Source organism: Phaenicophaeus curvirostris, chromosome 17 (assembly GCF_032191515.1).
Source record: "Phaenicophaeus curvirostris isolate KB17595 chromosome 17, BPBGC_Pcur_1.0, whole genome shotgun sequence".
Taxonomy (NCBI): domain Eukaryota; kingdom Metazoa; phylum Chordata; class Aves; order Cuculiformes; family Cuculidae; genus Phaenicophaeus; species Phaenicophaeus curvirostris.
The window spans coordinates 4,682,998-4,697,501 of NC_091408.1; the positions used below are offsets into that span (position 1 = coordinate 4,682,998).

The 14,504-nt window shown below is 59.3% G+C and overlaps 2 protein-coding genes across 2 annotated transcripts; both read right to left on the reverse strand.

Moving 5' to 3' along the window:
* Positions 1–517: 517 nt before the first annotated feature.
* On the reverse strand, positions 518–6,344 carry SLC7A4 (solute carrier family 7 member 4). The gene is made up of 5 exons (XM_069870862.1): positions 6,327–6,344; positions 3,459–4,508; positions 2,680–3,356; positions 1,806–1,914; positions 518–896 (listed from the first exon to the last, which is right to left on the reverse strand). The coding sequence occupies exons 2-5, from the start codon at positions 4,438–4,440 to the stop codon at positions 703–705; spliced, it is 1,962 nt and encodes a 653-aa protein (XP_069726963.1). The 5' UTR covers positions 4,441–4,508; positions 6,327–6,344; the 3' UTR covers positions 518–702.
* A 930-nt stretch (positions 6,345–7,274) lies between these two features.
* LOC138727959 (protein DGCR6) lies at positions 7,275–10,765 on the reverse strand. The gene is made up of 5 exons (XM_069870863.1): positions 10,622–10,765; positions 9,962–10,122; positions 9,479–9,579; positions 8,681–8,821; positions 7,275–8,137 (listed from the first exon to the last, which is right to left on the reverse strand). Exons 1-5 carry the CDS (start codon positions 10,738–10,740, stop codon positions 8,054–8,056), a joined length of 606 nt encoding a protein of 201 aa, XP_069726964.1. The 5' UTR covers positions 10,741–10,765; the 3' UTR covers positions 7,275–8,053.
* Positions 10,766–14,504: the final 3,739 nt, after the last annotated feature.

Genomic DNA, 14,504 nt, shown 5'->3' on the forward strand with positions numbered 1-14,504 from the left:
CAGGGAGCTGGATCTCTGGGGATCTCCAGGGAGAAGGCAACAATTCCAGAGTCCTGAGTGCCCACAACTGGCACAGGGCTGGGGCAAGAGCCTGGCCTGGGCAGGACCACGGCTCCCTCACCCCCTGTGGAACAGCAGATGCCAGTGGCTGGGAAGATGGTTGGGCTTCTTCAACCTCCCCAGGGTCCCTGCCCAGCCCCTTGCTCTGGTCCTGTCTGTTCTCCACCTCATGTCCCCAGCTCAACCCAACCCAGGGATGGGGATGGCAGGGATGCTGGTAGGAAAGCTCATTTGGCCCCTGCCTCCTTCTGCAGGTAGGCTCAGTGGGAGGCAGGGTCTCACGGGGCTGCAGCCGGGAGGAGACCCAGGACAGGCAGCACTGGGCTCTGTCCTGGTCCCCAGGGCCCCTCTGCATCCCCGGCTGCATGGAGGGGCCAGCAGAAAGGTGGGGAGGAGGTGGCTCCTGGTGAGCAGGGCAGGCACTGGGCTAGGGGTGCTCAGCCCCAGTCCCTGAGCTCTGGGGATGGGGAGGGAGGGAGGGAGCCAGAAGCCCCTTCACATTCTGTGGGAGCCAGTGGGGAAGGACGAGCATCCTCAGCATCTCCGGATGGAGCCACAAACCCAGGGCAGCCCTGGTGAGACCAGGAGGAGGAGGAGAAGGGGATTCTGGGGAGGGGGGCAGGTGTCCCTGTCCCCAGGCTGTCATCTCTTGCAGTCTTCAGTGTCGGTGTCTGGCAGGCTGGCAGCAGGCTGGGAGCTGGGCTGCACCGCCTGCACCCTCTCCTCGAGGCTGCCGCTGGGGAACACCACGTAGCGGGCACTGACACGCTGTGGCCGGGGCTCCCGCAGGTTCTCCTTGCTGTGCCAGATGCCGTAGCCGAAGTAGACAAGCAGGCCTGCAGTGGGGACACGGGGAGCGGCAGCTTGAGCAGAGGCCAGGGCTGGTACGGATGCAGCCCAGCATCCCGGTGGAGCAGCACAAGCCACAGCACCCGCGGGGCTTTAACAGCTGCTTGCAGATAGGAAAGGATCCCACAGGGTGTGAATCAGAATGGTTTGGGTTGGAAGGGACCTCATAGATCATCTAATTCCAACCTAATTCCATCCCTGACACGCTTCTTGGTCACAGCGCCCACCACCCATCAGCATCAACACCGCTCCCAGCAGTCACTGGTGGTGGGAAGGAAACCATAAATCATGGAATGGTTTGGATTGGAAGGGACCTCAAAGCCCATCCAGTTCCAGCCCCTCTGCCCATCAGGGACACCTCCCACTGGATCAGGTTGCTCCAAGCCCCATCCAGCCTGGCCTTGAACACCTCCAGGGATGGGGCAGCCACCACTGCTCTGGGCAACATGGGTCATGGCCTCTCTAACCTCATTGTGAAGAATTTCTTCGCAATGTCTAATCTAAATAATTTAAATTCACTCCCCCTCATCCTATGCCATGAAGAGCAAGGACAACCCCAGTCCCCATGGAACAGAAGCCTCACACTGGGAAGGGCTCCCCAGGAAGCCACCTTGGGAGCAGGGGAATGTTCTGGTCCAGAGCTTGAAGGAGGATCGGAACCTCAACAGAAACAAACTCTGGGCAGCAGAGAGGGCCAGGGAGACACTGGCTTGTGTCTCTGAAGGGGAACTGCAGGCACAAAGGGGAACCATGCACTTCAGAAACCCATCACCAGCGAAAGAGCCGCCGAAGCTGCTGGCCAGTGCTGACACAAGCCCAGTTCCCATCTGCCCAAGAACAGCTGTGACCTTGGGACTCCTATGATTCTACGATTCCTGCTGCCACGGAGCACTCACCTAGGAGCAGCCAGACAGCAAAGCGGAGCCACGTCATGTAGCTGAGCTTCAGCATCAGGTAGATATTGAGGACGATGCTCAGCGCAGGGGAGAGTGGAACCAGGGGGATCTATGGGAGAAATGGAGCCAGGAGGTGGTGAGAGCATCCTTAAAACCATGGAGACAAAACCCAGCACTTGTAAATGCAGAGAAAAAAGCGATTTTGACCCTAGGCTTCCTGAAAATGACTTTTTTCTCTGGTAAAAAAAAAAAAAGCAGACAAAAGGAACAGTTGTCAGGGAGTCGTGAGCTGGAAGACAGGCTGTGTGCCGGGCTGGTGGGGTGGGCACAGGCTCTGGGAACAGCCCTGAGGCTCCATCACGAGGACCAAACCAACCCCAAGCACAATTCAGAGCCAACACGCTCTTTGCTGGAGAAGCTGGGACAGGGGCTCGGTATGGAGCTGCTGTTGCTGTTGGTGTTTCCATCCATGCACCACACCAGGGTCAGAGGGGCTGAAAACTGGAGAGGGAGGGGAGCAAGAGAGGCATCAGTGTGATTTGGGGGTTGGAGAAGAGCCCTGCTTGCAGCTCAAGGGGAGATCAAAGGCAGAAGGAGTTGGGATGGGCATGAGGGGCTCTTTGGATGTGGAGGAGGGGGGGCCAGGGTGGGCAGGAGTGATCCTGCAGGATGGACAGGGAGCTGCTGGGAATGCTTCCTATGCAGGGTGACACCACAGGCACCAACACCGTCCCACACCCCGTGCTTCCGCACAGCCTCTGCCTCTTCCTCCTCCTCCTCCAGGAGCTGCGCTGCTTCCCTGCATCCCCCAGATCTGCTCCCACCCCACCCACCCCAGCAAAGAGACGGATCCTGCCCGTCCCCCTCGATGTACCTGGAAGGTCTGAGTGTTGCGCTGCTGCTCGTGCGCCCAGATGAGGAGGAGGCTGAGCAGGAAGCCCAGGCTGAAGAGGACGAGCAGCAAGGAATAGCTCCAGGTGGGCAGGTGGAGATGGGTGTTGCCGAACACCAGGATGGAGCAGAGGCAGACGGCAGACACCATCAGGGTCACCACAGCCACAGTGACCACCTCGCCTGGGTAGAAATCGCTGAGGAACTCCAGGTAGGGTTCAAACGCTGCCTTCAGCTGCCCTGGCTCCCGGTGCTCTTTGCTTTTCTCCCTGTCCACCAGCTGGAGTTTGTCTGAGAAGGACTCGTACTCCTTCATCTCGCCGGCGGACGGACCCTCGCGGGGCTCGGGGCTGGGCCGCCCAGCGGCTGCTGGTGCAGGGGCGTCCGCTTTCTGCTGTTGGAAGCGCAGAACGATGATGCTGGCAGCCACGAAGGTGTAGGCCAGCAGCGTTCCGATGGACAGGAACTGCACCAGGGCCTCCAGGTCAAAGACAAGGGCCAACAGGGCCATGAGCAGCCCGAAAACCACGATGCCGACCACGGGCACCTGCGTGCGGGGATGCACTCGGGAGAAGACCTGGAAGAAGAGCCCATCCTCGGCCATGGCGTAGACAATGCGTGGCAGGGAGAAGAGGTTGCTCAGCAGGACCGTGTTCATGGCTGAGGGACGGGCAAAAGGAGGACCACGTCAGACACAAACTGTCCCAGTTCCCAGCCCCCAGCGCAAGCGAGGCGAGCGGCTCCCACCACCGCTGTACTCACCACAGATGGAGCCAGCAGCCACCAGGAACCCTGCCCAGGCGTAGCCCCTCCTGTAAAACGCATCGGCCAGGGCTGAGTCGGGGTCCAGCGTGTGCCAGGGCACCATCAGCGTCAGCACCACCGACACCAGGATGTAAGCCCCGGTGGCCAGCCCCAAGGAGCAAGCGATGGCCCTGGGGACAGCCCGCTGCGGGTTCCTGGCCTCTTCGCTGGAGGCCGCGATGACGTCGAAGCCCACGAAGGCGTAGAAGCAAGTGGCTGTGCCAGCCATGATGCCCGACAGCCCATAGGGGGCAAAGCCACCCTCCTGGGCACTCCAGTTCTTAGGCTGCGCGAGGACAAAGCCCATGATGAGGATGAAGAGGATGACACCCATGCTGATGGCAGAGAAGACGTGGTTGAGCCAGGAGGATACTTTGGCCCCAAAGGAGATGAAGGCAGTGGCTACCAGCAGGATGGCAGCTGCCAAAAAGTCAGGGTAGCGGGCAAGGAATGGCACCTGCCAGGCACCCACGTGGGTCTCGGTGAAGTTCTTTATCTTGTGGTTGAAGATGGAATCCAGGTAGCCACTCCAGGCCCTGGCCACTGCAGCTCCCCCTATCATGTACTCCAGCAGCACGTTCCAGCCGATGAGGAAAGCCCAGATCTCACCCACGGACACGTAGGTGAACATGTAGGCAGAGCCTGTCTTGGGTACCCGGGCTCCAAACTCAGCATAGCAGAGAGCAGCCAGGAGCGAGGCAAAGCCAGCGATGATGAAGGAGACGATGACGGCAGGGCCAGCTATCTCCTTGGCCACGGTGCCCGTGAGTACATAGAGCCCAGAGCCCACCATGCCCCCGATGCCCAGCAGCGTCAGGTCGATGGTGGTGAGGCATCTGTTGAAGGACGTTTCCATCATGTCGTCTTCCAAGGTCTTCACCCGGTTGAGTTTCTGGCAGAAGCGGGTCAGGTCGGTGGAGCGAGGCAGCCACCTCGCCATCCTGGAGGCACCAGACCCTGCCCTCGGCAGGGTGAGGGCTCCACGGCCACGAGACCCAGCCCAGACACCTGGAGAGGAGCAGGAAGGTGTGAGCAGCCCCTCCTGCAGGTGGTGGGGATGGGGTGGGAAAGCCACCGGGGCACAGTCAGGGTGTTCCTTGCTCCTCAGCCATCCAGGGGCTCAGAAGCGGAGCGTGCCCTTCTCCAGGGTGGTGACACATGACAGCCAGCCACCCGGCATGAGGACCTGTGCTTGTGCTCCAGGTGTGAGAAAAACCACAGCACCCCCATGGTAGCATCTCCTAGACTTTTCTTTATAAAACGGAGCTGTATTAAAGCCCAAACCAGGCTGCTCTGGCTCTGCTTAAGGTTTCTTTGATGGTTCCCCTCCACTTTATTCAACCTGATCTTCTCCTTGGTGTGCCCAGAGCCCACCGAGGGACCATGGAGCATCTCCCTGGTGTGCCCAGAGCCCACCGAGGTGCCTTGCAGCATCCCCCTGCTCCCAGTATCTCGCTACTTCCCCAGGGAAAGCCCCGGCGTGGCACACAGGTGTGCAGCAGGAAGTCCGGAGCAGCAAGGATGTGGATGTTCCTGGCCAGTCCAGGAAACACACCCAGCACCTGGGAAGCAGCCCCAGCTGCCAGCCGACAGCGGGAGGACACAGCTCTGGGGACCTTTGGGTGCTGCGTCCTTCACAACTGCTCTGTGGGGTGATCTGTGATTTCAGAGATGCTCCCCCCTTCCAGCCACCCTTTGCACCCCCACCCCACCCCTCTCCCTGCTAGGATATAATTTCTCCCACGTCCCCAACCCGCAGGAACAGCTCAGAGGGCTAGTGCCACTCGTGCACCCCTGCTCCCTGGGTCTGTCAGTCTCTGAGACCATAAAAACCCCATAAAGGCCACCATGAGCTGGTGGCACGACACTGGCTGACCCCCTCGCCGCCTGTGTCTGAGTCCCCTTGACCAGTTGGGCTCGCAGTTTTGGGGTGTGGAGCTGGGCGAGCGAGCAGCCCTCCCCAGCTAGTTGGGTGGGGACTCCGTGGGGACACCAGGGCAGGGGGCTGGGTTTAGTGTCTGGATTCATCCTTGGGCAGGAGAGGTGAAAGTTTCGCCCCTGCTCAGCCTCATCGTGATGCTGGCCCCAGCCCTGACCCCTGGGGTGTACCCCATGCACCGACCCAACCCGAGTCCCACACCCCTGGTCCCAGTCCTGATCCCTGGGACTCACCCTACACACCATCCCGGTCCCAGTTTTGCATCCCACACACCATCCCGGTCCCAGTCCCGCATCTCACACACCATCCCGGTCCCAGTCCTGTCTCCCACGCATCATCCTGGTACCAGTCTTGCATCCCATGCATCATCCCGGTCCTAGTCCTGTATCCCACACACCATCCCGGTCCCAGTCCTGCATCCCACGCATCATCCCGGTCCCAGTCCTGTATCCCACACACCATCCCGGTCCCAGTCCTGCATCCCACGCATCATCCCGGTCCCAGTCCTGTATCCCACACACCATCCTGGTCCCAGTCCTGCATCCCACACACCATCCCGGTCCCAGTCCTGCATCCCACGCATCATCCCGGTCCCAGTCCCGTATCCCACGCACCATCCCGGTCCCAGTCCTGTATCCCACGCACCATCCCGGTCCCAGTCCTGTATCCCACGCACCATCCCGGTCCCAGTCCCGCATCCCACGCACCATCCCGGTCCCAGTCCCGCATCCCACGCACCATCCCGGTCCCCGTCCCAGCCCTAGCCCCGCACCCCCGGGACGCCACCCGTCGCCCCGATTCTGGTCCCAATCCCGACCCGCTCCCATTCCCGCATCCTCGGGGCGACCCCCACGCCCCGGTCCCGGTGCCGCTCGGTCCCCGCTCACCTGCACGGCCCGGGCCCCGATCCGCCCGGCTCCGCCACCGCCCCGGCTCCGCCTCCCGGCGCGGCGGAAGGGAGGGACCGGCGGGGGAACCACCGGGAGCGGCGGGGACCCGGCGGGGACCGGGGATGCTGCGGGAAAAACCGGGGGATGCTGCGGGAAAGAAAAAACCGGGGGATGCTGCGGGGGGGGGGATAAAAAACGAGGGATGCTGCGGGGTGGGGGGTATAAAAAACGAGGGATGTTGCGGGGGGGGGGGGGATAAAAAACGAGGGATGCTGCGGGGGGGGGATAAAAAACGAGGGATGCTGCGGGGGGGGGATAAAAAACGAGGGATGCTGCGGGGGGGGGATAAAAAACGAGGGATGCTGCGGGGGGGGATAAAAAACGAGGGATGCTGCAGTGGAGAGACAGGGATGACCCTGACGCACTGGGAGGTGTCCCTGCCCATGGTGGGGGGTGGAACTGGATGACCTGTAAAGGTCTCTTCCAACCCAAATCACTCTATGATTCTATGAAATACAAGCCTTGTGCTAGAAATGCCAGAAAACCCTTAAGCAGTGACCCCAGTTGTAATCAAAGCCCTTCAACGCTCAATAGCACAAGCCCTTGAGCCACCCCCAACAGCTTCCCTAACTTGAACTTCACCCATGGAGGACAGAACTGCTCAGGGGCTCCACCTGGCCCCATCCCATTCTCTCTGGGCAGACAGTTCCTGTCACATTCCCTTTCTTACACCCTTAGAATGATCTTTCAGCACTTGCCCCACCTCCTCCTGCGCATCATGTCCACGAGAGCTGGCTCGGGCTCTCTGGCTCACCAGTTCAGCCCAGAGATCTCACAAACACCCAAGGTTCCTCTCCAATTTTGATCTTATACCCCCTAAACCCAATGCTCATCAAGCAGCAACGGCACAAACATCACCACAATTGTTTAGAGATACAGCCCCAGCAGACAGGACAGAAGATTTTATTTATCTCCATTTGAAAACTGGTTTTAAGTAACAAAACAAAAGCTCTCAAGCCTCCTCTGCTGTCCAAGTGAGGTGGGAACACTGCAAACGTCACAGCCTAGCAACAGCGGGAGAGGCAAGGAAACCCCTTTCACTACAGCCGAGATCTGCATGCAGGCCTCCCTGGGTCCATGAGTGTTTCTACACACACACAGAACCATCTCCTTGGGATTAAACCTTGGAGGTTTGTCCTCCAACCCTCTGCCATGGCAAGGTGGCACTGGGTGGCGAATCCTCTTTGTGTCCCTCTCCCATACGGCCGCTCCTCGCCTCTCCCATTCCCTACAAGCGATGCTTGCTCCTCCTTCTCAAACTGGAAGAGGAGGCTGGAGCCTGAGGGAGTTCACACTGCTCGCCTGGATTCATCTGGGCACAGGTTTGGGTTTGCTGCCTCGGTGCCCGGCCCTGGCTCCGTAATCGGCCTCACCGACGCTGGGGGCTATCCAAGGCAGGGAACACCCTCCCTCATCTCTATTCCTGGCACCCTCCCTCATCTCTATTCCTGGCGGGATGTGCAGCATGCACCTAGCTCCAAGGAGCGAGGAGGCAGGCAGGTCCCGGGCTCTGCTTCCCCGACCTCCAAGGGTACCCTAAGGGCCTCAGCTAGTTCCACAGCAGCAGCTGCTCCTGACACCAGATAAACCAAAGGCATGAACGGTTGATTCTTCAGAGGGAAGGAAGAAAAAAACTCTGGGAAATAAACAGCAGATTTGCTTGTTCAGGAAAAAGCCTTCTCAGACTCTGCTTCCTTTTGCTGTAATTTCCGAATCAGTTCCAGTAAATTCATCTGTAAAGTCAGCTCCTGCAAAAGGAGAGAGATGTTTTTGCAAGAATACCATGACCCCATTCCCTGCTGCAGGCAGCAGCACAGACTGGTTTGTGCCACCCACTCCAGAGCTACAGATCTGCAGGGAACAGGAAAAAAAAAACCAAACAGGCAGCACAAACCAAATGCTTCATCTCGTTCAAGCATCTGTCAAGAATGCATCCAGAGGAGGCCACGGAGATGATCCAAAGGCTTGAGCCCCTCCCATATAAGGATAGGCTGAGAGAATTGGGGTTGTTCAGCCTGGAGAAGGCTGCAGGGAGACCTTAGAGCAGCTTCCAGTACTGAAAGCGGCTCCAGGGAAGCTGGGGAGGGGCGCTTGATCAGGGAGTGCAGGGATAGGACAAGGGGGAATGGTTTTCATTCTACGGTACTGGATCCATCAGCGGACAAGGCAAAGGACAGATCATTTGCTCTGACCCAGTGACTTGGAATTCATTAGGAGCAAGACGTTTTAAAACCCAAAGGCATTAACAGAAGAGCGCTGTTGGTCTGTACGCTCCCCACATGAACACTGACCTGTGGGTTGGTGGTGATGTAGAAGCCAGACACCCCCGCCTTCTCCAGGGTGCTCTGCTGGTCTATGACTTTTTGGTCCAGTTCCAAGACTATCTTCTCATCCATCATTCGCTGCTCCTCTCGAATCCGTTGCTCCATAGCCTGAAAAAGATAAACCGATAGAAAAACAATGGAAGATAATTTTTCTCATCTCTAAGCCTTTTAGTGAGCCTGAAGAGCAACCAGATCCTGAAGCGCTCCTACTCCGAGTCCCAAGAACAGTGGAAGGCAGTAGGTACAGTCCTGCTCTCACTGCCTCCACTGGCCACGTCTGATCGCAAAGTTACCACTTTGCCAGGCAAAACCAAAGAGAAAGAATCATAGAATCACCAGGTTGGAAGAGACCCACCGGATCATCGAGTCCAACCATTCCCACCAACCTCTAAACCATGCCCCTCTACCTCATCCACCCATCCCTTAAACACCTCCAGGGAAGGCAAGTCAACCACCTCCCTGGGCAGACCATTCCATTGCCTAATGACCCTTTCAGTGAAGAATTTTCTTCTTATGTCGAGCCTGAACCACCCCTGGCGGAGCTTGAGGCCATTCCCTCTTGTCCTGTCCCCTGTCACTTGGGAGAAGAGGCCAGCTCCCTCCTCTCCACAACCTCCCTTCAGGTAGTTGTAGGTAGAGGTAGAGGGTAAATAAGGTAAAGGTAGAGGGTGCAGTTCTCCTGAGATGCAGGAGGGTCTTGCCCTACTGCAGAGGGGCTGTGAGCCCCCAGGAGGGACCCCTACCTACCTAGGTCCCCCCTCTCACCTCCATCTCCCGCTGCTGGGCGGCACGGAGGAGCGGCAGGTTGTGGGGGCGGCAGCACTGCTGGGCCTCCTTGTGCCGGTGGAAGAGCTCCTGTTTCATCCCTGCCATGGAAATGGGCCATGTGTCAGAGACTGTCAGTGCCACCAACTCTCCCTCCCCACCACCTCTGTGTACCCCAGCCTCCCTGAGTGTCCTTACTGCCTGCTTCATTCCCCCAGTGTCCCCACTGCCCCTCCACCCAGTGTCTCCATTCCTGCCCCGCACTGCTGGTGCCCTCCCTGATGTCCTGAGGTCCCATCCCCACCCCGGCTCTGTTCCCCAACACCCCCCTTTGGGTCTGTTTCTCTCTCAGTGCCCCCCTTTGTCCAAGTGTCCCCCTACTGCCACCCCCTAGTGTCCCAATGTCCCTCCCGGGTCCACTTCTCCCCCAGCACCAACCCCCCCACCTTGCCCACATGCCCCTCCAGTGCCGCCCCCCCTCACCTCGGTGCTCACTGTGCAGCTGCCGCCGCTGGCTGTACAGGTTCTTCTCGGTGAGGTGCTGGATCTCCAGCAGCCCCTGCACGATCTCAAACACCGTCCCGTCCAGCAGCGCCAGTGCCAGGTCGCTCAGAGTCGTGTACGACAGACGCTGTTGGCAGGAGCTGCAGCACCCAGGGAGCACAGGTCAGCACCAGCATCCCCCCCCCTCAGGGTCCTGCGTGCCTCTTGTCCCCAAAATGCTCCCCACCTCGGTGTCCCCAGTGCTTCTCCACTCCCAAGTGCCCCCCCCCCCCCCGCAGTGCCCCCCCGCAGTGTCCCTGTGCCTCTCCTTCCCCAAGTGACCCCTCCCCGGTGTCCCCCTACCCTCAACCGCCCCTCCCCCCGCGGTGTCCCCCATCCATCAAGTGTGTCCCCCCCCACCCGGTGCCCCCCCCCCCTCAAGCGCCACCCCCCCACACCGGTGCCCCCCCCCCCCAGTGTCCCCCCTCCCTCAAGCGTCCCCACCCCTCCTCCCGGTGTCCCCCCTCCCACAGGCGCCCGCCCTCCCCAACCCCGGTGTCCCCCGTGCCTCTCCTCCCCCAAGCCCGCCCCCTCCCGGTGTCCCCCAGTGCCTGCTCCCCCGCCCTCGTGTCCAGCACCGGCCGCGGTCCCGCCACTCACCTGGGCAGCGCCTTGACGAGCGCCTGCAGCTCGGAGAGCAGCCGGTAGTGCCGCTCCTGCTGCCGGGACAGCTGCTCCGCCGCCGCCTCGTACCCAGCGGCCCCTCCGACGCGATCCATGGCACCACCCGGCCAAGCGGGCGCCTGCGCGATGACGCAATCGTCCCGTGGCCGCGCCCATATATGACGTCACTGCAGCGCTAGCTCCACCCACACCCCGTACCCACGCCCCTTCCCGCCCGCCCAGGCCCCGCCCATCCCGCCTCGTCAGCCGCGCCCCTTTCCCCCCGCCCACCCCCTTTGGCCCCGCCCACTCAGTAGCCCCGCCCACTCCGTGTCCTCATAATATAGTTCCTCATAAGGCCTGTTCTCCAGCCCCTTCACCAGCTTTGTTGCTCTTCTCTGGACTCGCTCCAGAGCCTCAACATCCAGAAGGATGGTGAGGGGCCCAGAACTGACCCCAGTATTCGAGGAGCGGTCTCACCAGTGCTGAGTCCAGAGGGAGAAGAACCTCCCTGGCCCTGCTGGTCACGCCGTTTCTGATCCAAGCCAAGATGCCATTGGCCTTCTTGGCCACCTGGGCCACTGCTGGCTCGTATTCAGTCACTGTCAACCAACACCCCCAGGTCCTTTTCCTCCAGGCAGCTTTCCAGCTAGACTTCTCCTAGTCCGCAGCGTGTGGCCGTGGCGCTTGGGGGACGTGGTTTAAGGGCCACGGTGGGGTTCTGCTGGTGGTTGGACTGGATGAGCTTGGAGCTCTTGTCCAGCCGCAATGATTCTGTGATTCTATGAGCCTGAGCCTGAGCAGCACCAGACTGGCAGGAGAGGGACCACGTGTGCGGCTTGGGGGGCCAGCACGGGAGCCAGTGCACCCCTCCAAGCGGAGAGGGAGGCACCCAGGGTGAGGGGGGCTCATCCCGGGGAGATGGGGAGGATGTTCCCAAGCATAAGGTCCCGCAGGGCAGGCAGAGGAGCAAAGGTGCGATCCCGTGCCGTTGTGCCCCTTCCAAAGGTGTCGCAGCTGTGCCAGGAGGGAGAGGGGGGACGCTGGGACCTCCGCTCCGCCACGGACATTCCTCTCCTTTCCTTTGTGCTGCGGGAAAGCTGAATTTCCTCCCTTCCCAGCACTGCTCTGTGCTCAATCGCTACCAGATGTGGGTCCCATGCGCTCCTCATTAGCCCAGCAGGCTCCAGGCGCTGCCTTTGGCTGCGCAGGCTGTGATTTGGAGGTCCTGGTGCCAATACCAGAGCTGGTGTACATGCCCCGAGGTAGCTGGGACTGGTTTGTGTAGGGCATGGACCATCATCACTGGGCCAGGATGCTGGTGGTGATGCAGGGCAAGCTCGCTGCAGTGGATGGACCTCCTCTCCTGCCCTCACCTGGACTGGTTTGGATGGTTTCCCTGAGTTTCCTCCAGCTCCTCCTTGGACCCTCCAGGAGCTGCACCAGCCCCCTGCACCCCTGGGGAAGGAGGTCCAGCCCCAGCCCCCCATCTCCATCCTGCTCTGGGTGTGTGGTCACCAACAGCAGTGGCTTCACTGCCTATTTCCAGCACCCCCACTTCTCCTTTTTTGGGCCACTTTAACCTTGTGCCTGACCTCAGCCCCATGCTTGCTTGTCCCCTGGGCAAGGGGAGCGTGTGGCCTGGACCTCTGGAGCCTGATGGCCTCGGGCTCACTGGATTTATTCCAATTTAAACACTGCAAAGTAAATGTGTTTCCCCTGCTCTGGCCTCTGGAAATGAGTATCTGAATGGGAATTTCACCCCTGAGCTGCAGCTAAAATAAGATCTGGATTGAGGTGGGCGCTGGCTCGTGGTGGTGCCGGGTGAAACCTCCGTGCTCCCTTTCCAACCAGCTGCTGAGGGAGCCAGTAGAGCAAGGGCTACTGAGCTGGAAAAGCAGGGGCTGACCTGTTGAGAGGAGCAGGCACGGTCAGAAAGGTGTTGGAAAACACCTGAGCTTCGGTTGTTAGAGGAAAACATCCATGGGACTCAGAGGAGATGCTGCCATGCAAGAGATGCAGCAGAATGCAAGGGGTACAAAAGATGCAAGGGATGCAATGGATTCAAGTATAGAGTGTGATGCAGAGGGTGCTGTGGGTGCAAGGGATGCAGGAGGCTGCAAAGAATGGAAATGAAGCAAGGTTGCAATAAGGCTGCAAGAGACGCAAGGGATGCAGAGGTTGCGGTGGGCTGCAAGGAATGCAAAGTATTCAAGGTTACAGCATGATTAAAAGGATGTGTGGAGTGCAGTGGACTGCAAGGAGTGCAGTGGAGGCAAGAAATGCAGCAGGCTGCAAAGAATCATAGAATGGTTTAGGCTGGAAGGGACATGAAAGCTCCTCCAGTTCCAACCCCTGCCATAGGCAGGGACACCTCTCACAGGATTAGGCTGCCCGAGGCTCCAAGAATGCAAGGGAAACAAGGGTTGCAGCAAGGCTGCAAGGGATGTAAAGGATGTGCCTGGGGCTGCCTGTTTGCTACCTCAGGGTCAGCAGCCTGATTTTGGGGAGGGGCAGTGATCCCAACGGGTAGGTCCTGGCTTCTTGGTAGCTCCACACGGTCCATCTTGCTGTCACTGCGCTAGCAGAGACAACATCAGACCCTGCTCCTTTCCCTAAGGACATCATAAGGGTCCCCTGCAGGGGCCAAACCCCATCCCACAGGGTAGGCTGCTCCTCACCTGCGGACAAGGCACTGATTCACCCCACGCCCACTCCTGCGTCCCGTGCCGCGCGGCAGCAGCTGAAGCCGATCATGTGGCTCCTAATGAAATCCAGACACTGGCAGCATGATGACATCGTGTCGTGATTTGTGCTCCCACACAGACTAAACAAGGCCGGGCACGTTCCAGCGCGGCTGTGGGGATAAATCAGGTAGTGGCGCTGCGGGTGCCTCTGCCTTTCTCCTCCCTGATTATTCTTCTCCTGCTCTGAGCACTTAGATGCAAACACACACATGCTTTCCATAAAGTAAAAATAGGGATTGTTCCAAAATGATGCTGGATGGAGCTTTCACAGGCTGGAAAAATTGCTCAGGCTCTTGGATCTGCTCAGAGAGGGCTCCGCATACTAGAAATGGGTTTAGAATCACAGAATCATGGGATCATTCAGATTGGAAAAGACCTCTCAGCTCATCCAGTCCAAACATCAGCCCAACCCCACCATGCCTGCTAAACCATGTCCCCAAGTGTCACATCTACACGGTTTTTGAATCCCTCCAGGGGTGGAGACTCCATCACTGCCCTGGGCAGCCTCTGCCAGGGCTTCAACAGTCTGTCAGTAAGGACATTTTCCCAATATCCAATCTGAACCTCCCCTGGCACAACTTGAGGCCATTTCCTCTCATCCCATCCCTTGTTACCTGGGAGCAGAACCCAGTACCCACCTCGCCACAACCTCCCCTCCAGGAGCTGCAGAGAGCAATGAGGTCTCCCCTCAGCCTCCTTCAGGCTAAACAGCCCCAGAGTCCTAAGCCACTTGCAGAATCCCTGGGCTCCAGACCCTTCCCCATCTCTGTTCTGTTCTCCAGATGTGCTCCAGCCCCTCAATGTCCTTCTTGGAGTGAGGGTCCCAAAACTGAACCCAGGATTCGAGGTGCAGCCTTACCAATGCCAAGTGCAGGGGGATGTTACCTTCCCTGGTCCTGCAGGCTACCCCAGGGCTGATCCAAGCCAGGATGCTGTTGGCCTTCTTGGCCTGGGCCACCGCTGGCTCATGGTCAGTTTGCTGAGCTTTGTCCCTTTACTGCTGTAAGGTCTCTCTGGAGCCTTCTCCAGGCTGAACAACCTCAACTTTCTCAGCCTGTCCTCGTAGCAGAGGTGCTCCAGCCTTTGGATCATCTCCGTGGCCTCCTCTGGAGCAGTTCCAACAGTTCCATAGC